The sequence below is a fragment of the Engystomops pustulosus genome, chromosome 4, assembly GCF_040894005.1.
Source record: "Engystomops pustulosus chromosome 4, aEngPut4.maternal, whole genome shotgun sequence".
In the NCBI taxonomy this organism is placed as follows: domain Eukaryota; kingdom Metazoa; phylum Chordata; class Amphibia; order Anura; family Leptodactylidae; genus Engystomops; species Engystomops pustulosus.
In genome coordinates this window covers 140,318,510-140,341,913 of record NC_092414.1, presented here as the reverse complement: position 1 = coordinate 140,341,913, position 23,404 = coordinate 140,318,510, and the positions used below count along the sequence as shown (strand labels likewise).

The 23,404-nt window shown below is 39.7% G+C and overlaps 1 protein-coding gene across 2 annotated transcripts; it reads right to left on the bottom strand.

Moving 5' to 3' along the window:
* Window positions 1-1,281: 1,281 nt before the first annotated feature.
* CA12 (carbonic anhydrase 12) lies at window positions 1,282-22,602 on the bottom strand. Of its 2 annotated transcripts, none has more exons than XM_072147755.1 (10): window positions 22,468-22,602; window positions 21,777-21,797; window positions 14,638-14,817; window positions 14,400-14,542; window positions 11,610-11,702; window positions 8,109-8,172; window positions 4,985-5,142; window positions 4,772-4,910; window positions 4,423-4,510; window positions 1,282-2,469 (listed from the first exon to the last, which is right to left on the bottom strand). In XM_072147755.1, the coding sequence occupies exons 1-10, from the start codon at window positions 22,523-22,525 to the stop codon at window positions 2,400-2,402; spliced, it is 1,014 nt and encodes a 337-aa protein (XP_072003856.1). In that variant the 5' UTR covers window positions 22,526-22,602; the 3' UTR covers window positions 1,282-2,399. The 2 variants fall into 2 exon arrangements, with proteins under 2 accessions (XP_072003856.1, XP_072003857.1); XM_072147756.1 differs by having other exon boundaries at window positions 4,784-4,910.
* Window positions 22,603-23,404: the final 802 nt, after the last annotated feature.

The window sequence follows — 23,404 nt, the reverse complement described above, 5'->3', positions numbered from 1 at the left end:
CACTGCCGTATGGGGGACTTATACGGCCGACGTATATATACGGCTGATATACGTCCCCCATAGACGGCAATGGGCGCATGGTGCCCGACGGGAGCGGTGCAGTGCTGCACACGTGCGGCACCGTACCGCTCCGTACCACGTAGAAAGATAGGACATGTCCACCATGCACCATATATTCCTATGGAGAGGGTCGGGGGTGAGTGGCGCTCTTCCCTTCCTCCTCTCCCCGGCACTGCCGTGTCCCAACCGTGCTACAGTACGGCAAGCAACAGCATTCACAGTAGTGTGAATGTAGCCTAATGTGTATACACTGTATGTGTGTGTGCATATGCTATATGTCTGTATACCATACTGTATATGTGTTTTTACTGTATAGATGTTTACATATGGTGTGTTTGTATGTGTAATAATATGATGTATAAAAAGTGTGTATATTGTATGTACAAGTGTATACATTTATATATTACAAGTATGTATGAATGTAACAGTGTAGAAATGTGCATATAGAGTAAATGTGTGTGATTGCATAAACATGTGAGTGTATAAATATGTCTATCTTGTAAGGGGGCTCCATGTAAAAGTCTGCTATGGGCCGAGCCTCTTCTAGCTGCACCCTGATTGCACAGAATATAAAATGGCGCCACTATCAAGTACAATTTGACTTGCAGAAAAAAAGCCTTCATAGGTCCTTGTAAACAGAAAATAATAGTTATGGATTTTTGAGTGTGGGAAGCAAGACCACATCATAACCCAGCTTTATAGAGGCAGTCTGCTGCTCTCCATTTTATTTGCAATAGTCCTGGTCTCCTCAGGTCATCACTGCATTCAGAGACTGGCTGATGTTTAGCATTGAGACTGCAATATGTGTGCAATATTTTTCTGCCTAAATAACAAAAAGTTTGCAGCATCTATATCCCTGCAATTTACGGAAAGACAAGTAAAATCTAAATACAGTTCTATAAATAGTTTTTTTCCTCTTGTGTCACCCCCATCATTCTCATAGACTGTAAGCTCTTGTGAACAGGGCCTATTGTTCCATATGCCTGTTTGTTCTCTGTAATGTATTATTATATTTGTACATGTCCCCTATGATTTGTAAAGTGCTACTGAATTTGATGGCGCTATATAAATAAAGATTATTATTATAGTTGCAGTGCTATGCACACATTTTTCATTTAAGAATAAATTACTTTTAAAAGTTTCATATTGCAGAAAGTAGTGAACATCAAGCAGGTTTTCAGAAGTCAAATATTTTATTCAGTAATTATTTTAACAATCACACATTAAAAAAAAGCATCACGTTAGCATTAAACGTTAGCTGATATCACAACAACATGAAAATAGAGGTCAGATTTTGCAATACTGGTATGTATGTTTTGTGAGCGACAAGTCCTTTCCAGACTTCATTGAGATACATAGGTTTGGCTCAATACGCAGTTACGGAGAACACACACAAACAGAAGGGGAATGTTTGAGGGCTTTTCTATATTTGAGCAATAAAAAATGTGCAGCTTCTCACGTAGGCCCACACAGCAATGTGAAATAACGGAAAATGGAAAAACACTGATGCAAGACATCTAAAAGGGAGTCTATGTTGTCCAGAGATCACATACACATGACAAACAAGTTCACCTCAAGAAGTATTAGATATTCCCAAAACACAAACCTCCTCTGAAGCCTGGAGTTATTTTTTGTTTGTTTTTTTGTGTGTTTTTTCCAGATTCACAGAATAGTGGTTAAGACCAAGGCAAAACTAAATACATTGTACAGCAAATCATCCAGATCCCAGGTCTTAAAATCATAAAATATTACTATATTTAAAGGGGCTAAGCATATCGGATTCTGGATGTAAGATGCCAAATTTTGTAACTCTAAGAAATTTGTAAAATTTCCATGAACACATGAAATGTTCAAAAGATTTGGGCATGAAGAATAAAATTTAAAAGCAATCAACATTAACAATTTATAGACGAGTAAGGACATAAAAAAATAAATAGAGAACACAATAGAGATATTACAGAACAGCAACATCTACATCTACCTGGAGTAAGGAGAATACACAATATTTCTTTAGCTACAGTTTACATGGACATTATTAGGCAGTAGAGGACCGGGATCAATTATTCCCTGGGTCTCAAATATGGGGATAATTTTTATCAGAAACTGAAATATCAAAAAGAGAGTGGCAAATATTTCATGATTTCAAATTCATTAATTTAGCACATACCAATTTTACCACAACTTGGATTTGCAGGCAGCTACTGATCTGAGAATCTTATATTCAAGTATTTGTAGAAGGGAAGATTAGATTAATACAAAAGATAAGGTAATAACAAATGTAATCTTCATTTTCACACACAGAACAGAATTTCCTATATGATGTAGGTGATTGACAGTTGTCATACTTTGGATACATTCTCCTCCTTGGGCGCAGCAGGGGTGTACACAACTTTCTTGGTATCCTTCTTTCTGAAAAATGTAAAATTGCTTGGTTATGTAAGGGAAAAAGCAAGGTTTAGGTGTTTCTGAACCATGATTTACAACGCAACAACTGTGCTAGATGTCACAAGGCTTTGGTTAAGAGGACTGCATTTGTCAATGCTTACACCTTTATGACATAAGACAGTGATGCCCAAACTACAGCCAAAATCCACTTATCTACCATGAAGTGCCAACATGGCATTTTAAGCAGTAAATTATTGCTAACTGTTCTTCCACATCTTCCAACTGTATTGGCCTTTCCTCTCTGTAGAGGAAGAATGGTGGGTCCAGCATGAGAACCTCCAAAGATATTGCAGTTATTTCAACATCTTCTCACTTTTCCCGCAGTTCCAATCAAGTGTCGCTGTAAAATAGCGCTGAGAGCAGCATCTCTCAAGTTGTCTGGGACTGGAAGAAGATTTGGTTGATTTGATCCTGTTTGGTTAACTCTCTCCTGGGGCAATGGTCTGGGTGCCCACAGAAATCGCTGAGTGCCACCTATGGCACCTGTGCCATAAGTTTGCCGCTAACTAGGACCAAGTATTACTTGCACCGCTTCCACATTGTGATATTATCACCAATTTGAAAGATGTAAAATATATGACTCAATTTCCAGAGAAATGGCTAATAAAATAAGCATCATTCTACTCTTGGAGGTCTTGTTTATGACCAGAACCTCAAGGCAGTGGATAGCCAATTTGGGGTTTGTATTTGTTTCCCAATTTTTCCACTGCTCCACTGTTATCCAATGGCCTTATAGTAGTGCATTTAGGAGATTGTAGCAAATCCCCATCTCATAGAGGAGTCCAGTATAACCCCTGAATTAATTTGTAAGATAAGAGATCCTTTAAATGGAACCTGTCAGACATATCTAGCCCCTCAAACTGAGGGTCCTATTTTATTTACTGTAGTGAGTTACTCTGCATAAGGATATTGAAATGAGTCAACAACAGCTGTGAGTTATAAGAAGAGCCCCTGCACTTTTCCTGTGCTGTATGGTTATCCAGTGAATTGAGTGTCAGGCTTAGTAGGAGGGGTGTGCAGGGGTGGTGCTGCTGAGGACAGAGCAAGAGGGGGTGTTACAGCCTGACTCAGCTCAGGAACACCCGGATGACTCAATTCACAGGATTACAATGCAGATTTCATTTTGATATTCACAGGACCTACTGATTCAATATCATCATGCATAGCAACTCACTACAATAAATGATATAGGACCTTTGGTTTGGGGGAGGGAGGGCTAGATGTGCCTGACAGGTTCCTTTTTCAGTAGTCCTGTTAGAATAATAAAATATAAATCTAGCCTAAAAAATGAGGTTCACTTTAGCCTCTAGGAGTGGTACAAGAATACACTACACAAGTCTGGTCTAGTCATGAGAAGATCGCTACTAGCCCCTTTCTTCCCTAGCACTTTAGGGGAGCAACTTGCTGCTTTTGTTATATAAAGCTGAAAGATCCATTTAAGAGCCATGGTCAAAGAATATTTCATGCTTTTCACTCCTTGTCATGTATGGTCCATAAATACAAATATCAGCATCTACATTTTTCAAATAGGGTCACCAGATTTGTGATGAGCTAACATGTTTGCCATTGTAAAAAAAAAAATATGTGTGCAGTTTGACACTACCCACGGTTGGTCCGTGAACCACAGGCCAAGCAGTGTCACAGTCCAATAACTGTTGCTGGGGACAGGATTCCTTGCATCAAAACAATATGCTACTAAACAACATAGCTGACAAGTATATGATTAGCACTGTGGTTGGACACCACCTGACCCATGATGACAGACTGACCATGGCTAGTGTGAAACTAAAAGGGCACATCAAGACCTTTAAAACCTTCCTTTGGTTAAAATTGGCTATGGTAGTTTCCAAAATTGTATAATTTTGTGTTACATTTGTGTTAAAATATAATAATAATTATATTATAGCAAATAATTACCCTTTTTTCCGGCGAAACAACCAACAGGTCACTGCAACAATGACTACACTTCCCAGTACACAGGCCAATGTGACTGCAAGAACAGTGCCTAAAAGAAGACAAATAATGAAATAATAATTCCTTTATTTATATAGCACAGAGCTTGCCAAATCGTCCCTGTCCCATGGGGCTCACAATCTAATCAAACTACCAGTATGTTTTTAGAGTGTGTGAGGAAACCGGAGGACCCAGAGAAAACCCACGCAAACATGGAGAGAACATATAAACTCTCTGAGCCACCCTGCTGCCCAACTTGTCATTTGAGCATTCAAAATCACATCTATTATACAGGGAATCTTAGACTCATTACCTGTATTCTTACCTTCCCGAAAAGAAACAGACACCAGCCGGTCACCTTCCTGCTGTAACGTTCTGTAGTTATCAGTCATTTCTACTGGAGCAGAACTGTTCTGATCTGTGCAATACAGGGCGGTCTCTAAAAGGTGAAGCTGCAGGACAGACATGTTTAAGCAAGTTATTGATTGAACACTGAACCACCAATTTTGTTAGTCCAGTAGGTTACCTGCTCCTCTGAAATAAAGACAGGATTCCGAAAAACAGACCACAACACACTGGGATTACATGGAGGCGTTGTAAGAGAACCTTCATAGCGATAATACTCATCCAGTCTTTCAGGAACAAGGTGGCGCACATTAAACCCTGGAATGTTAAACTTCTGACCTATATTGCAAGAAAGTTAGAAACAAGAGTTACTGGAGATTTAAACTGAAAAATAAAAAGAGTATCACCAACAAGTTCATCTTGTGCTGTATAGAAAAAAAAGCAGTTGCAAAGAAAGGTTTTTTAGTATCATAGTATCATAGTATATAAGGCTGGAAGGAGACGCAAGTCCATCAAGTCCAACCTTCAAGAATTAAATAAATGTTTTATCCCCATAACCCGTGATATTTTTTCTCTCCAGAAAGTCATCCAGGCCTCTCTTGAACATGTACATAGAGTCGGCCATAACAACCTACCTCCTGCGCAGAGAGTTCCATAGTCTCACTGCTCTTACAGTAAAGAACCTTTGTCTATGGTGATGGTAGAATCGCCTCTCCTCTAGGCGTAGAGGATGCCCCCTTGTCCTGGTCACAGGCCTAGGTATAAAAAGATCTTTGGAGAGATCCTTGTACTGTCCGTTCAGGTATTTGTACATTGTAATGAGGTCTCCCCTCAGTCGTCTTTTTTCTAAACTGAATAATCCCAAATTTTGTAATCTGTCATTGTATTCTAGTCCCCCCATTCCCCTAATAATCCTGGTTGCTCTCCTCTGCACCCGTTCCAGCTCTATTATATCCTTTTTATATACTGGTGCCCAAAACTGTACACAATATTCCATGTGTGGTCTGACCAGGGATTTGTATAAGGGCAGAACTATGTCTTTATCATGAGAATCTATTCCTCTCTTGATACATCCCATTATTTTATTTGCTTTAGCAGCAGCCGCCTGGCTCTGGTCACTAAAATTAAGTTTACCATCCACCAATACGCCCAAGTCCTTTTCAGCTTCAGTTTGACTAAGTAATTGACCGTTTAGAACATAATTATACTTTTTGTTTCCATGGCCCAAGTGCATAACTTTACATTTATCTACATTAAACCTCATCAACCATTTCTCTGCCCATCCCTCAAGCTTCCACAAATCCCTCTGTAATGCTAAACTATCGACCTCAGTATTTATTACTTTACACAGCTTAGTATCATCTGCAAATATTGAAACTTGACTGTGTAAACCCACTACAAGGTCATTAATAAAAATATTAAAAAGAAGTGGCCCCAATACTGACCCCTGTGGCACTCCACTGGTAACATCAACCCAATCTGAGAATGTGCCATTAATGACCACCCTCTGTTTTCTATCACTAAGCCAATTACTTACCCAGATACACAGATTTTCTCCTATTCCCAGCAGTCTCATTTTATATACCAACCTTTTATGTGGCACGGTGTCAAATGCCTTTGAGAAGTCCAGATATACAACATCGACAGCGTCCCCCAGATCCAGTCTTGAACTTACCTCCTCGTAGAAACCAATCAGATTAGTCTGACAGGACCGATCTCTCATAAACCCATGCTGACGCTGGGTTATAAGGTTGTGCACAGTGAGATACTCCAGGATAGCATCTCTAATAAACCCCTCAAATATTTTCCCCACCACAGCAGTTAGACTTACAGGTCTGTAGTTTCCAGGATCGCTATTTGATCCTTTTTTGTATATTGGTACCACATTTGCTATGCGCCATTCCTGTGGAACATAACCAGTCCTCAGTGAATCTTCAAATATTAAAAATAACGGTCTGTCTATCACCGTACATAATTCATGCAGAACCTGGGGGTGTATGCCATCTGGCCCAGGTGATTTATCTATCTTAGTGGTTGCGAGGCGGCGCCGTACCTCTTCCTGGGTTAAACTGTTGACATTATAAAAAGAATTTACAATATTCCTCATTGTGTCTTCCACCAGGGGATTTTCCTGGGTAAAGACAGTTGAGAAGGCAACATTCAGTAGATTGGCCCTTTCCTCATCTCCTTCCACGTGTTTTCATGTTCCCAATCCTACAATTTCACACTGAAAGCTACAGGTAGTACTCCTACTATTGGTCAGATATCTGTACAAAGCCAATTTAACAACTGACATTTCAAAAATTGGCTTAGTTGCACAAAAGTTTTGTAACATTTGTTTTTGTCACTCGGTCAAAGTGGTAGACACTTATACTGGCAAACCACCAAGAGCAAAGTAAAGGAGAATTGCATAGCTAAGAGTATGCCAAGGCTTGACTTCGGATTTATTGAGGCTGTCATATGAATTTCCCTTCCAGTCATATTGGGGCAGATTTACTTACCGGTCCGTTCGCGATCCAGCGGTGCGTTCTCTGCGCTGGATTCGGGTCCGGCCGGGATTCATCAAAGCAGTTCCTCCGCCGTCCACCAGGTGGCGCTGCTGCGCTGAAGTCCGCTGGAATGCCTCGAAATACACCGGCCTATCCAGGATGAAGGTGAGTGAAATTTTCGCGACACAATTTTTTTTTTAAATGCGGCGGTTTTTCCGAATACGTCGGGTTTTCGTTCGGCCACGACCCCCGATTTCCGTCGCGTGCATACCGGCGCCGATGCGCCAAATTCCGATCGCGTGCGCCAAAAACCCGGGGCAATTCAGGTACAATCGGCGCAAATCGGAAATATTCGGGTAACACGTCGGATAAACGCGAATCGGGCCCTTAGTAAATGACCCCCATTGTTCCTACACGTGTTGAAGATCCCAAGCAAATTTACTAGACACATAACTTCTCACTTTGATTCAGGAAACAAAGTTGAATTGAAGTATCAGAGGAAGAATTTTTTTTAGAACTGAATTTATTGTTTTTTAAACAAATCAGCATGTCGCAGCAGGCAATATTTGATAGTTTACTATAACCAAGTAAAGTTGGTTAGTATAACAAAATTGAGCCAAAAGTACTGACATACCACCAATAGTACACCTCTTAAGTATAGGAGAATAGAAAAGCTAAGAGAACTATTCTAATCCAAAAGACTTCAAACCCAAACATGCTTCACACAAAACACTTGGAGTTAGCACTGCTAGGTTACTGTCAGCTATAACACATACTGTATATTCTCTTTTACTATGGCTGAAAGCATTGTCTCACCTTTGAACTTTATATGTGCCAATTGTGAAATAATATTTTCATATGCAGGATTGAAAGAACCGACCTGCAAACAAAAAAAAATATAAACATTTGGAGCTTGCAGAAATACACCACAAAGGTACTATAGCACAAAAGCTCTATAGAATAGAATTAGGTTCCCTTTAAGAGATATTTGCTAACTGTCACCAGGGACCTCATTTTCACTAAAGACAAAGGCAAAAATGAAGAAAAGCCCATAACATAACTGGATTGCCAGAAGATGTCTTTCAGCCCTTTCTGAGCATTTGTATTACAATAGAATTGTGTGTGCTTTAACTTACCTTGCACGCTGACAGAGTCCTGTTCTGTGTCCCAAGGTTTGTTTTGGTTTGGATGCACTCCTCAGCTCTCACCTTTGTGCTCCGGTACAACTCCTCACACCTGCTGTACAGGAGCACAAAGGTGGGGGCTGAGAACTGAGGAGTGAGTAAGCAGCACAGACAGGTCACATGTTTTTTTTTTTCAGGACAGGATTAGCAGTCAGCTCTTTCCGTCATCATTGTGCCCCTTTAGCTGTGGTGCCAGCAGGCGCAGAGTGATGATGTCATCATCTGCTGGCATGACAGATGAAGGGGGAGATGAGAAGAGGATTGCTGCTGGGGAATGGGGACAGGTGAGTATGTAATGTTTATTATTTTTGTAAATAAATTTAAAAACAAGGAGAGGAGGAAGAGATGAGAGCCCACAATATAAGGGGGAAGATGAGATGGGGAAACAATGGGAGCTTGTAGAGTCACAGATTGCTTTTAATGAGGTCCTATCTAATGCTGAACCTTAAAGGAAATCTACCACTATAATAACTTCTTCAAGGTTTACACGCCAGGATAGCCTGAAAAAAAAAAAAAGGCTTCTCGTCTCCAGGCTGCTAATTATTCACACCTCCTGCATGACACACGACATCACCAACTTGGGAGAGGAAGGTATCTATCACACAGGAAGCATGAATTCATGTCTCTCGCATGAGAGAGGTGGCAAAATCCATGAATAATTAGCAACCTGGAGCACCAGACATCATGTCACCAAACTCCGGGCTGCTTTTTAAAAGTCTTTTTGTCAGGTGATCACGGCATGTCAAACTTGAAGAAGACCACCGTCGGGATCAAGATGAAGAGGACATTAGGTAAGTATGTTTAACTTAGTTTTAGTGTACTATAGTGGTAGATTTCCTTCAAGTCCATGATCAAAAGATTGAATTGTGTTTTCAAATCTATTTCAAGCTCATCTGCAGTTTCTCCTCACTGAACCTAAACATGTTAAGATCTAAATGCCGAGGAGTATAAGAGTAGTACAGCAATCTCTTGTCTTGAGTAGTGTTATGGTGGTGCTCGCAGCCAGAGTTTCTGATGCAAGAAACCAAGAGCAGACAATCTTCAAAGAGGAGGCCACAGCACCATGAGTTGAATCCCAGAGAGTTTATTCACAAGTACATCCAAACATGATAAGCGCGACGTTTCGATTCACAATGAATCTTTATCAAGCAAGCTTGTGGTGCTGTGGCTTCCTCTTTGAAGATCTAAATGCCTGCTTCTGGTAAGTAGCAACAAGTGTTTACTACTTACCAAACACAAGGGTTTAAGTCTTAACCCATGTGCCTTTAGGGAGAAGTTACATGCATTTTAAAATGCTATTCATTTGCATCTTGTTAACATGGACATAGGCTGTGCTCACATAATGGGGCACACAATGGAAACTTCACTAAAAGTGTTTTTCCGTGTATAATGCTGGGTGTGACTGATTCATGATTTCTGGTGCACGTTCTTAATGAATCTGTCGCTTCCCTGCATTGGACCGACTGATTTCACCATCTTTTTGTGGTGCATCTTTAACATAGGGCGTGCAACACAATTTGCATGTTAAATACGGCACTTGGTCCGAATCAGTCAGGCCGACTGCTGGCATGCCCCCTAATTTGTGTCGCATGGAGGCCAGCGCAGCTGAAGCCACAAAAAAGGTTGTGTGCGACGCAATAGCGTTGTGCGACACACAGACACTTCTTAAATACCCATGCAAGCCGTTTTAGCCTAGAAGAATATACAAAGTCCAATAAAAGTGCGGTGCAAAGCCTTAGTAAATGTGCCACAATGGGGCAGATTTACTTACCCGGTCCAATCGCGATCCAGCGGCGCGTTCTCTGCGCTGGATTCGGGTCCGGCCGAGATTTATTATGGTAGTTTCTCCAACGTCCACCAGGTGGCGCTGCTGCGCTGAAGAGCATCGGAACGCACTGGAATACACTGAGCCGGGCCGAGTGAAGGGAAGTGCAATTTTCGCTACACGTTTTTTAAAAAAAATGTGGCGTTTTTTCCGAATCCGTTGGGTTTTTGTTCGGCCACGCCCCCCGATTTCCATTGCGTGCATGCCAGCGCCGATGCGGCACAATCCGATCGCTTGCGCCAAAATCCCGGGGCAATTCAGGGGAAATCGGCGCAAATCGGAAATATTCGGGTAACATGTTGGGAAAACGCGAATCGGGCCCTTAGTAAATGACCCCCAATGTGTTTGCACCTCAAAATACGTCTGCATTTTTTTACCGTCATTAAAGGGGTATTCCCGTATTCCCATTTCAGCAAGTAATTGGTATTGTTTGAATATGGAAAACTTGTACAATTTTCCAATATACTTTCTGTATCAATTTCTCATGGTTCTCTAGATCTCTGCTTGCTGTACTGTTATAGGAAGCTTTATGTTTACTTCCAATAGACAGAAATCTGACCATGGTCACACAGGTGCACGGCTTGTTATAACACACAGCTCTGATTACTCTCTATGATACTAACGAGCCATGCACGCATGTAACTAAGATCAGATTTCTATGCACTGGAAGTAAACATTGAAGATTTTTATGACAGCAAGCAGAGATCTAGAAAAACGTGATGAATTGATACAAGGTACATTGGAAAATCATATGATTTTTCATCATACAAACAATAATGTTAATTTGTGGAAGTGGGAACAATACAATCAACTGGCTTTCTAGCAAGATGAAAGTTCCTAAATGAGGGCCAGTGCACATTACCTAGCTATCCATTTTGTTAAAAAATACACTGAAGAATACAACAATAAATGGAATAAATAGGAAGGTTTTTTTTTTAATAATAAAATAATAATAATAATAATAATAATAATACATTACATTTAATTTATGTGACGATTTACCAAACCCTTTACTTCTACTCTAGTTTTGCAACTGTTTTAAATCCATTAGAAAAAAACGAAGTTTATTGTGGAAATTATATCACTGGTGTAAACCAAACCTAACAAAGAGACTAAAGTAATTATAGTAAAAAATATATTTTGTAATACATCTGCTGAATTTATAAAACCTCATAACCAACTACAGTAAATATATTTTAGTATTAAGGTTAGTGAAGGGCCTTATTAGTGTAGCTCTGGAAGTTGTCAAGAATCAGACTGGCCATAAAACATTCATACCTTTCCAAACAAGCAGTAACTTTGTCTCACCTCTATGAGAATTCCAAGCACAGCCAACCCGTCTGCCACCTCCATGGCTGTGCCAATATCGACATACTTTGAGTTATAATGGACAATATGCATCTGAAATAAAAATTACAAGTGAGCACATACTTGAACGTGATTCAAGTACAACATAAAATGCATTCATGTCTGCCTAATTCAATGGGTAATGTTGTATTGTGCATGTCACTATTTACTAGTGACAAACTGACTTGGGATTTATTGAGTCCGTCATATGAAACAAGCCCTACCAGCTTTATTATTCCTACACGTGTTGTAGGTCCCAAGCAGATTTACTAGACACATAACTTCTCACTTAGGCTCAGGAAACTATATCCAACAAAGTTGAATTGAAGTATCACAAGAAGACTTTTTTTTAATAAACGTATAGTTTTTTAAACAAATCAGTATGTCGCAGCAGGCAGTATTTGGTTATTCACAACAACCAAGCAAAACTGGTTAGTATAACAGAATAGATTATCAAATACATTCACAATCATCAAGAGATATAAACCTGGTAGATAGTAAATGGGAATCACTAACCAGACAAATAAAAGGAAACTTAGATTGTTGATGGATGAGATTACACTCTGCTGAATTGCAGCTGAATTGGGCAGATTACAGAGAATCTCTATGCAGGGTGGCTGGGAAGAGCAAGTCTTAGCAGACTCCAATCATCAGCTCAGAGACAACTGAAAATTACAGACAATGGCCAAGATTTACTATTAGTGAGGCAAACTGCACCAATTGCCTCACTAATGTGCAGGGTACACCAGGTTAACACAGTTGAAAGGGCATGCGCCACAATTATGTTGGACTTGCCGACATAAATATGGAGGCTGTAGCGAACACCCCTTTAGGTGCACAGTATTGTATCCCGGCACACAACACAATACTGGTGCACACGCTTTATAAATACATGTGCAAACTACGCAGAAATACTGGCACAAGAAGAGTAGTAAATATGGGCCATTGACTGCAGAAAAGAGATCAGCTAGAAAAGGAAGATTAGAAGTCATTGGCCAGAAACTGTGTTATTCCTCATATACACATAATACTACAGATGTTTTTTCAAAGGTTTTGAAGGTTAGGTATACCACACGCTTGCACGGTCCCTGACAGGATAAGCAAATGTCCTATAGTGTTCATTGCCACATGGATGTATAAAAAGACCCAGCAGTAAATGGAACCTCCAACATGAATTTAGACCCAAAAGACAAACTTCAATTTAAAGGTTTAAATACATTTCTTTTATGTGGACTTAGACGTTTGCCCCACAACTAGTTCCTGATTTAATGAATTTATTGATAAATTTTAGAATATCTTATATATATATATATATATATATATATATATATATATATATAGTTTTGTTTAAGATATATCTTATACAGGATAAAAAGCTGGCCATAAAGCACACATTGCCAGACCTCATTGTTGTAGGGGGCCCATGCATCACTGAAGACAGCCCTACTATTATCCAAGCAGGTTTTACAAGTTTCAGAGAACTATCATTGTCTTTCTCTCCCAACCATGACACTAATAGTTTATTCTATAGGAAAAGTGCAGCAATTTTAAATGTTTTGCATCTTTACCTAGCCATGTTTGCCATATGAATAATAATATATGTAGTCATGTAAAATAATCTTTACAAAAGATAAATTTCCAGTATAAAATTCTGTTAGGCAATGCCACTGAACAGTGACCCTGTGCTAAAGGCACACAAGAATTTTTACCCTCTTGTCCTCACAAATCATAAATTCATTTCATAACAATAAATACAGATCTCAAGCGCTGTAACTACAGACACAATGAAGTATGGCGAGGCTACTCATTGTAACTATGAAATGTTGCCATGTTTCAGATAAAAGTGTCACGAAAGGCAAGGCACATTGAGACATTGAGAAAAGTTTGTGAGGGGCTTCCCTACAGCTTCTCCTTGCCTAGTTCAGCATGATTAATAAGTAGGAAGATAATTCCCTTTACGGGAGTAGTGAAGAATCTGCTGAAAGAGTCCCTTTCATGCCAATGTTACAAGGGGTCTTTGTTAGTAATGGGTTAATCAGCAGAGTTCCAAGTTCAGTACCTACAGTCCAGTGGTTACTCACCTTTCCAGAATCCAATTTGCTGGTGTCCCAACCACAGGTCCACAAGCAGCTGACAGTAGCCAAGGTTGCACATAATCTATGGGGAAGATTTATCAAGCTGTCTGAAAGTCAGAATATTTCTAGTTGCCCATGGCAAACAATCACTGCTCAGCTTTCATTGTACCAGTGCTCATGAATATTTTAAAGGGAAGCTGTGATTGGTTGCCATGGGCAACTAGGAATATTCTGACTTTCAGACAGCTTAATAAATCTGCCCCAATGTGTATAGCAGGAGAGGAGTGTGGGGATCATTTATTTTAGGGGGTTTAATGCATGAATACATCTTCATGTCCTCACACAGTCTGCATCCCTCTGTCCTCCTCTTTTTACAGTCTTCACCCCCTTGTATTCCCTCCATTCATACTCCCACAGCTTTCAACCCCGTGTTTTATACCTTGTGGAGAAACTAGGTGATTTGGTTAGGGCCATGGTAAGTGACATGGCTTAAAGAAAAAATATTTTTTTTACGCACAAAGTAACTTTTAGCAGAGAAATTGTGAAGTATGCTTAGATTTCTTTGTGGGTTGTGATACAAACAAAAAACATTGCATCTCTCACCCCGTTTGGTGCCTGCTAGGGAAAGCTAGTTAAGAGAATGTACTGAAGCAATCATACATACAGTATAACTCACCTCAGCTGGAAACCTTTTTCCTCCAATGCAATGTTCTGACCCTTCATGACCGGCCAGGCTTCCCCAGTGAAAGTGAAGTTGTGCAGCAATGTAGCGAAAAGGTGGGATTTCTATGTACATGCTCGGAGGTAAGGACACAGATACTAAGATAAGGATAGAAGGTAAATCATTTTTAGTTCCTTTTATTTGTCATTTATTTGAGTTAGAAAATGTAATGTAATAAATGTAATTCCTGTACCTGTATGTCCATTGTTAGATACGGTGAAGTAATCTGTGCTGGAAGCATTGTATCCATATAGCTGAATGGGTTTCAGGGTGGAATCATACTGTAGGATGCTCCCATGGAAGTCCAGAGGTGATTGGTAGACACCACCACAAAAACTATATTTTGTTGCCCAGCTGTTCTCCCCTTCTTTGCCTATGACAAGAAGTCAGTTAATAAAAGGAGTGTTTAATGGTTAGTGTCGGGTCATAAAAAAAAAAATAAATCAATTTCATAGAGAAAAAAGAGCTTTGTTATATATAGTATAAAAAGTTAAAGGTTTCTAAAGTCCTGTTAAATCCATCTTGGGAGACCAAGACAAACTGTGAGCTCACAAAAGGTATCAAATTACATGCTGCTCTTAGAAGTTTTCTAAGAGGAAAGGGGGCGAGAGACTTAGCTGCAACATCTTTTTACAGCAAAGGGCAGATATTAATTTGAAGTGGCAACTCCACTGTAATACAAAATGCAGCTGCTGCAATTTGGCACATCTATTTTTTTTTTAATTTATTTGAAAAAAGAAACAGCAACCATGACCACATTGTGCACAGTCAAATTGTCACAATAAAGGAGCATTATGAATATGATTACACTCAGGGTTGTCATAGTTATTCCAGAATCTTAACACAACAAAAATAAACAAACAAACATAAATATCGGTGAACACATACATCCTGTAGTACACTTGAGTGAAGTTGGCCCCCCCACCTTGTTCAAATCAAACAAAATTGTGCTACGTTTGTGCTGGTTTGTGCAGCAGAAATTTTGGTTTGTGCCGCTATAGTTTTTAAGATTTTAATGAAAGTTTCCAGAGGTCATCAGAGGTCAACCAGCCCCCCCCCCCACATTGCCCAAATCAAACATAGCACAAACGTTTGACACCAATTTTGTTTGATTTGAACAAGGTGGGGGGCGGGGCAACTTCACTCAGGTCTGTGGTACAAAGCTTCAGAACCTGTGAGTCCCGAGGAAATTAAATTACAAGCATTATCTCAAGTTGCTTATAAGATATTGACATCTCTGACATGTCATTGCACCAAATGGGCACATCTAGATTTAAACTAAAAAAAAACTATAAAAAAATTCTGATTTAATCGAAAAGACCATGTGGCTTCACAGAAATTAAGCAGGACTACACAAAAATAAGGACCATGGCTTAAATGTGACATTGGTACAAGTAAGCCTACTGTTGGTGCAATGTACAGTGGCTCATTCTGAAACGTTCTGACTATTACTTAGTAGATTGCTCTATTGAGGCTTTAGGATGGCTACACAATGGAGAGTAAAATGACCGTTTCCTGGATGGTGATTAATAGAAGTAATTGTTGTGCGCTGATACCAGTAAAGGAGTAAGATCTTTGTATTGCACATGACAAAGACCCCAGTGTCCTATTCTAAGAGTGAACTGCTCAGGGCAAGGAATTCCTCTTTGTACTGGTAACTTCATATGCACGCTGGATGGTCACACATAAAGGGGAATCCAAGAAAGATTGGGGAATGTGCAGCGTATACCACAACCATAGTGGTCTCCTAAATAAATCAGCTCCATTTCCTCCCACATAAATCTCTGCATCCTATTGAAGCTAATCAAAATTTGCTCATGATTATAATTATAATTATATTATTGAAATTTACTTTTGTAGCTCCATCATTGTCTGTGATTTTGTGAAATGTGAGCTGAGGGAAACAATTACAATACATACATGTAAGAATTCACACCATGCAGAGCGTTTGGTTATAAAATACAATCAGACATAGTAGCAAAAATGCCCAACAGAATAGTAGTAAGTAATTATGTAGGGAGTACTGTGCGTAGTATTGGTTAACATGATTTTAAAGTTTGTAACTATCTGTACATAATCACATATGTCCCCCAGGGTGTCTTAAATTTCATTTTGTGTCTCTTGGATTGTATTTAAAACAAGTGTGAAAAACAAAAACACTACAATAGCCCCATGTACAATTACTCAAATGTGCTACGTGTACCAGCAGCACAGTCTCAGGGTTGTCTGTATATGTAAATATCTTGGATTGCTATGAAGATAACAGATTGCATTTTTTTCTCATATTGAAACAATGTATATTCTCTTCATGCCTATAGTTCCAGGTGAAAGTTCCACCATCCTCCTCTATCATTACTAGACTGGTCCAGATACAGCAGGCTTTATCTATACTACAAAGACCTGCACACCAACCACTACATTAAAATAACCTTGTAAACCAGTTCTATTTCGGTCTAGACCCTAGGGGGAAACCACGTGAATTACGTCTTAAAGTTTTGACAAATGACGGTAGACAGATACAAAATGATAGCACTTACAAGTTCCCTTCTAAATAGTCCTTTCTTCTTTGTGAACCCATAGCAGTAGGCTATTCATTCTACTACTGCTTTGTGGAGAGTCTGGATGTGGATTTGCTATAAAAGACTCCTGCTAATGTTACACCAGGGGAGCTGTGGTTTTTTATTGCTATGTTAAACATTTACTAGTCGCCACATCTATCTGGAAAGTGTGATCATAACATGAAGGATACTATTAGAGACTACATAAGGAAAGACTCAGCCAAAAATGATTCAGCTAGAGACCACGTTATTTACTTTATTCACAAGTTTATTAAAGGATTTGTCTGGGGGGGTTGATAAACATGGCAGTATATGGGATTTTTCCACATTATCTATTACAATGTGCAAATCACACACTGCAATAGATAGGCTAAAATCAGACAGCCTTGGGTCTTTTTATGACCTGAGGCTTTCATGGTAACAGATTGCTGCTTCCTGTTGACATCATGGCGAGCGCGATCTAAGCCAATTTGGCAGTTTTATCGGCGGTGATCAAAGGGCTAATACCGATCACAGGTGTTATAAATGGGCATTTGACGCAATATGCAGGAAACACCCACCTTGTATAGAGCCTCTAGCAGTCACCCTCAGCCAACATGTGATGTACTAATACGTCATACATTGGTAAGGGGTTAAGGTATTGTATTGTCCTTAGACAAATAAGTATGAAAATTTGCTAAAAATGTGGTAATTGAAGCCCTTTAAGACCTAGTCAGAAAGGGGTTAACAGAATATAAAAGTTTGTAAAGTGCTATGGAATATGATGGCGCTATACAGTTGGTACAGAAAGTATTCAAACCCCGTTAAATTTCTCACTCTGTTTCATTGCAGCTAAGATCAAAAAATGATATTTTTGCTCATTAATGTACACACTGCACCCCATCTTGACAGAAAAAAACAGAATGACCCTAAGGCTTCCTAAGCACACAGATAAAATATTCCTATCCAGAGCCCTGACCTAAACCCAATTGAGCATCTCTGGAGAGACGTAGTAATGGCATCCACCAACGTTCACCATCTAACCTGAGGGAACTGGAGAGGATCTGCAAGGAAGAATGGCAGAGGATCCCCAAATCCAGGTGTGAAAAACTAGTTCCATCATTCCCAAGAAGACGCATGGCTGTACTAGCTCCAAAGCTTCTACTCAGTATTGAGCGAAGGGTCTGAATACTTATCAACATGTGATATTTCAGTTTCTCTTGTTTAATAAATTAGCAAAATTTCTTCATTTCTGTAAGCAGAGTGTACAAAAATAACCTTATCAACTGGCAACAAAAAAACATTTAAAGGGGCTGTATACTTTCTGTTCCCACTATGGTGTGCTGTGTGACATGGATGTTATATGGGGGTGCAGGGGGGAGAATGTGAGGGTGCAGTGTAACATGGATGTAATTTCAGAGAGTAGGGAGATGAATGTGGTCTGCAGCATCACATGGATGTAATGTGGGGGTGCAGGGTGACATGGATGTGAACAGAGCCTGAAGCAGTTTTTGAATCTAATGTTTACAGTGGATCATTGAGAGACTTCTGGGTCCAGCACTAATCTCTTATAGTAACATGGGTTATGGGCTTTAGCTTGATGGCTCCAATAGGGGGCGTAAGCACTGAGAGTGTCTAGAGCAGTGATGGCGAACCTTTAAGAGACCCAAACTATAACCAAAATCCACTTATTTACCACAAAGTGCCAACATTGCATTTTAAGCAGTAACTTATTGCTACATGTTCTTCAACATCTATCAATCGTATCGGCCCCTTAAGGCCACTAATACAGTTGAAAGAAGGGGGGCACATTCAGACTATCATTGTAGCTTCTCTCCAGGGTCTCTCTGTACAGTAAGAATGTAGGGTCCAGTAGGATGACCTACAAAGATAATGCAGTTCTATCAACACTTTCTCACTTTTTACCGCAGTTCCAAACAGCCAATGAAGTGTCGTTTTAAAATAGCACTGATTGCAGCATCTCTTTAATTGATTGGATCTGCAGGAAGATTTGGTGAATTTGGTATTATTTGGTAAACTCTGTCTTGGGCTCACAGTGCCCACAGAAAGGGCTCAAAGTGCCACCTCTGGCACCCGTGCCATAGGTTCGCCACCACTGGTCTAGAGCAACATCAACACTAAATACAGCCCTCATACTATACATTATACATACTGCTCCTATCTAAAAAAAAGGGGGGTGGTTGCATCTGGTGTTCTCCACCAATTACTAAATGAAAGGGCCATGTTGTGCCTTTACAAGACTTTATTTTGAATGAAAAATGACTATTATAGACCAGTCAGGATGTGAGGAAGATCCACTTGCTCATCTCTGTTTGTAGTCTAAATATTGCAAGAATGTTTGGCTTAGGTTATTTTTGTACACGGTTAATGTATAACTTGCAAGGGACATTTAACTGAAGTATCAAATAGGTTTGAAGTTACTGTATAACATGGAAGCACTTTTTATGAGAGGACATAGATATTACATTGTGTACCGTCAGTTTTTTCCATGAATTTAATTTTAAAATGAAAAAGCATGCTTTAAGCCTTTCTGTACAGGATCCATGTGCATGCTCAGTCCTGAATGAGAGAGGACAGCAAGATTCTTCCATATGCATCAAAAAACAACCAATTTTGCTTTGCTTATGATGCTTGTGAGATGGCTGCATGGTGTGTGCAGGTACCCTGAGGGTGGTTTCTCACGTGGCGTTTTTAAACCCATCCAAAACACAATAGGGTGGCGTTTGGCCAAAATGCAAATGCTCTTCCCAAGCTTATGCTTTTAGGCGAAACCCCCTCCGACTTGCGATTTGGATGCTTTTAAAAACGCAACAATAACGCCACGTGGGAAACCAACCTGAGGGTGTGTCCACAAGTTCAGTTTTTCAGATGTAGTTTTTGGAGCTAAAAGCACGTGTGGATAATAATGAGTTGAGATAAATAATTTAACAGTGCTGCTCCTCCTCCTATTTTTACTCCATTCCTGGTTTGAGCATCAAAAACAGAATCTGCAAAACTGAACGTATGGTCACACCCTTTTGGTGCGTTCACACGTTCTGTTTTTCAGATGCAATTTTCAAAGCCTAAAGCAGGTGTGGATGATGATGGGGGAGCACATACCACTGAGAGGTGCTGCATCTCCTTATTTCACTCCACTACTGGTTTGGACATTGAAAACTGTATCTGAAAAACTGAAAGTGTGGACGCACCCTCAGGGTTCACAAAGTACAAAATATTCAATTAGATGTATATGTATTAGAAAGCACAATGATAGATGGTTTCATTGTCAGAGCACATTGAACACACTAACAATTTCAATCTGATGCTAGCAACAGAGCAGGACTACGTCAATAAACAGTTTTTCTACTTTTGAGCACATAGAGGAGAGTAGTGCAGTTGATGCAAATAATTATTACTTAAAAGGGTTGTCTGAAGTTTGAAAAACATGCTCCTTTCTTCCAAATACAGCTCGTCTCGTGACCATGGGTAGTTTGTGTGGTGCATCTAAGCTCAATTCATTTACATAGAGCCGAGCTGCAATACCGGCATAGTCAGGTCTATCACGCTTTTTCCACCTCCATAAAACCCTTTTAATTTTCCCGAATATTACCGATTTGCGCTGTTTTTTCCCTGAATTTCCCCCGGGTTTTTGGCGCACGCGATTGGATTGTGGCGCATCGGCGCCAGCATGCATGTGACGGAAATCGTGGGGCGTGGCCATCGGAAAACCGGACAGCTTCGGAAAAATCGCGGTATTTAAAAAAAAAAAGTGTTGCTTGACACACGCTTACCTGCACCAAGAAATAGAAGGTGAACTCCAGCGGACCTCGGCGCAGCAGCGACACCTAGTGGACATCGGGCGCATGGACCTTAGTGAATCCCGGCCAGACCGGAATCAGCGTCAGAGAACACGCCACTGGATCGCGACTGGACCAGGTAGGTAAATCTGCCCCAATGTATTACCACTTAAAGGTGTTTCATAGACCAGACAATTGACACTTTTGTCCAAGTCTATGTTACATCAAAGCAATGTGCTCCCATAATTTTGTACCATAACTTAATGTAACTAGACAGCTTTCCATAGATGTTTAGAGTTCAATCTCTGGTTGCATTCTATTAGGAGTTCACTTGGTAACAGTAGAATGGGGTATAGATTCCAGAAATACACTCTATCATATAATGAGAGAACAAAGATGTGTGGTCCCAGTTAAAAGTCTTATGTACTTTTCTCTAAACTATTCTCTAACACTAAACTAGTCACACTTTCCAGGACTTTGCTTACCCCCAGGTTATATAAGTCAACGGCGCCCATAAAACTGGTCTGCCAAGCAGCCTGATCTCTTACCAGACAGTCTACAAATAATGAACACCTAGATGCTAAAGGATCAATGGGTGAAAAGTGTTTGTATACAGATGCAAAGAACACCCTTGTGTACATACAACACTTCCAAAAGATTAAAAAAAGCATTAGGTGCCATTTTCATCATCGCCATAGGGTCCTGCTCTGGAAACATGATCCAGTTTGGCAAAATACCAATTTCAAATAGCCTGTACTTAAGATAGGAGTCCTGTCCAACAAAGTACTCAGATTCTCATTCATTTATCGGGTACACATGAGGAGTTGAAATCCCCAGTTCCACCTTAATACGACTAAACACAGTTATTTGTAGAAGTACAAAATGTGGTTCCTATTTACAAAACTGGACAACATTGACCTTCATCTTCTTAAATCAAGAGCGAAAAAAATCTTGTGGGAGTTAAAGGTTCATCTGAAAAATACCTGGTTTTCACTAACCTGTATATGCCCAGCTTTGACCTGCAAAATAAAACAAGAATTGTTAGTCAGGCTATCAGATTTTGTCAAAAATTTAAAGGGAATGCTAAAAAGTTATTTCATATCGTACCTGAGGGTACTGTTCATTTAGTCTTATAAAAGCTGGTTTCCGTTTAACTAAATCAACACTAAGGCTATATGACCACTATGCAGTTTTACCATTTTGAAAAAAACCCCAGCATAATACAGTAACAGATTATGAATGCCATTTATCCGCATCCCATAAATGCACTTCAGAAAAAAATATGCAATGAAAACCGTTTCACAATCTGTATAGACTTTTGCTGCAAATTCCGATGCAAGGGGGAAGGGGTCATAAAAACTCAACCAAAAGCATCCAACTTGTTCAGCATATCAGAGTTTTGTAAAACAGGTGTAAAAGTCACAAATTTTTGCACAAACAAAACAAAATAAAAGTTACAAAAATTTCCCACATTGTCCTTGTTACCTAAAATAATTCCACCCGAAAACCCACACGTTTTGGGTGTACTTTGCTGTAGCAGTTACCTATCCTAACTACCCAGTAGTAATGTTCCTCCACATTTATTACCAGGTAACCAGTAACACATAATAAAACATATTTACAATCCCCCACATTCAAAGCCTTTAGTAAATGTCTGGTTGATTAGTAATGAATGGGCACATTTCTTACCTTCAGAGGCAGCCTGTATAACAGGCAAAACTACTACAGCAAAAAGCAGCCTGTACATCTGTGCAAGTTTCAGTACCAGGACTGGTACCACTGAGTCACCTCTGTGCTGTAACCTATTCCTCCTGCACAATAACCTCTCAGTTTCATACAAGGGACTATACGGTCAGGCTCAGCCCAGAGCTTTTCCATCACCAATAACACAGCACAGCTTGTTACCTGGCACATCCTCAGACTCCTCCTTCCTACCTGTTCTCCATCCATAGAGAATGATCACACCTGAGAGACACTTTACAGTCAGGCACTGATGAATGGCTATAACAGGAGAAAGAAATGATCATTCATCAAATAAAAAAGTCACCTGTCTTACAAAAGCTCAAAGTCTATCATATGTGACAACACACACAAAGCTGGCACCTCCAGAAACCTGTTTCCTATAAGGCTGGTTTTACACATTGCTTTTTATCAGTGCTAAAAATGCATCACATGTAAGTGCACTTTTTTTAAAGAAAATATACAACGTTTTTTTCTAAAACTATGCATTTTTTAAACAAAAAAAAGTGATAGAAGTGCTATTATGCCACCGTATCTCTAAAAAAAAGCACATTTTTATGTGCCCTATGTTTTTCATTGCATTTAAAGAAACCTACGTTTAACCTCAGGCTTTGTTCACACATTCTGCCTGGATTACATTTGAAAAAGTCTTTGGATTGTGAAAGAAGCTGCCATGTATATAACATGAAATGAGATGGCATTTGATGGGAATTAACATGGCAGCGTCTATCACAATGCAAAAAAAGTGTCCAAAGAAAAAGCATCCAAAAATGCAACATGTTAATATGGGCTCGGGCTTCATTCACACATTCCACTTGCATTGTATTCAGAAACCCAATGCAAAAGTAAAAGTGTTTTCCCAAGTGCCGTTTTTATTGCATTTTTA

What these genes read in the sequence shown, in the direction of transcription:
- CA12 (XM_072147755.1), bottom strand. Translation starts at nt 22,525, where the DNA reads ATGTACAGGCTGCTTTTTGCTGTAGTAGTTTTGCCTGTTATACAGGCT. An exon ending in ATCTAACAATGGACATACAG is followed by an intron (nt 14,543 to 14,637) that starts GTACAGGAATTA and finishes TCCTTATCTTAG; the next exon opens with TATCTGTGTCCTTACCTCCG. An exon ending in TTGTTTCGCCGGAAAAAAGG is followed by an intron (nt 2,470 to 4,422) that starts GTAATTATTTGC and finishes TACATTTTTCAG; the next exon opens with AAAGAAGGATACCAAGAAAG.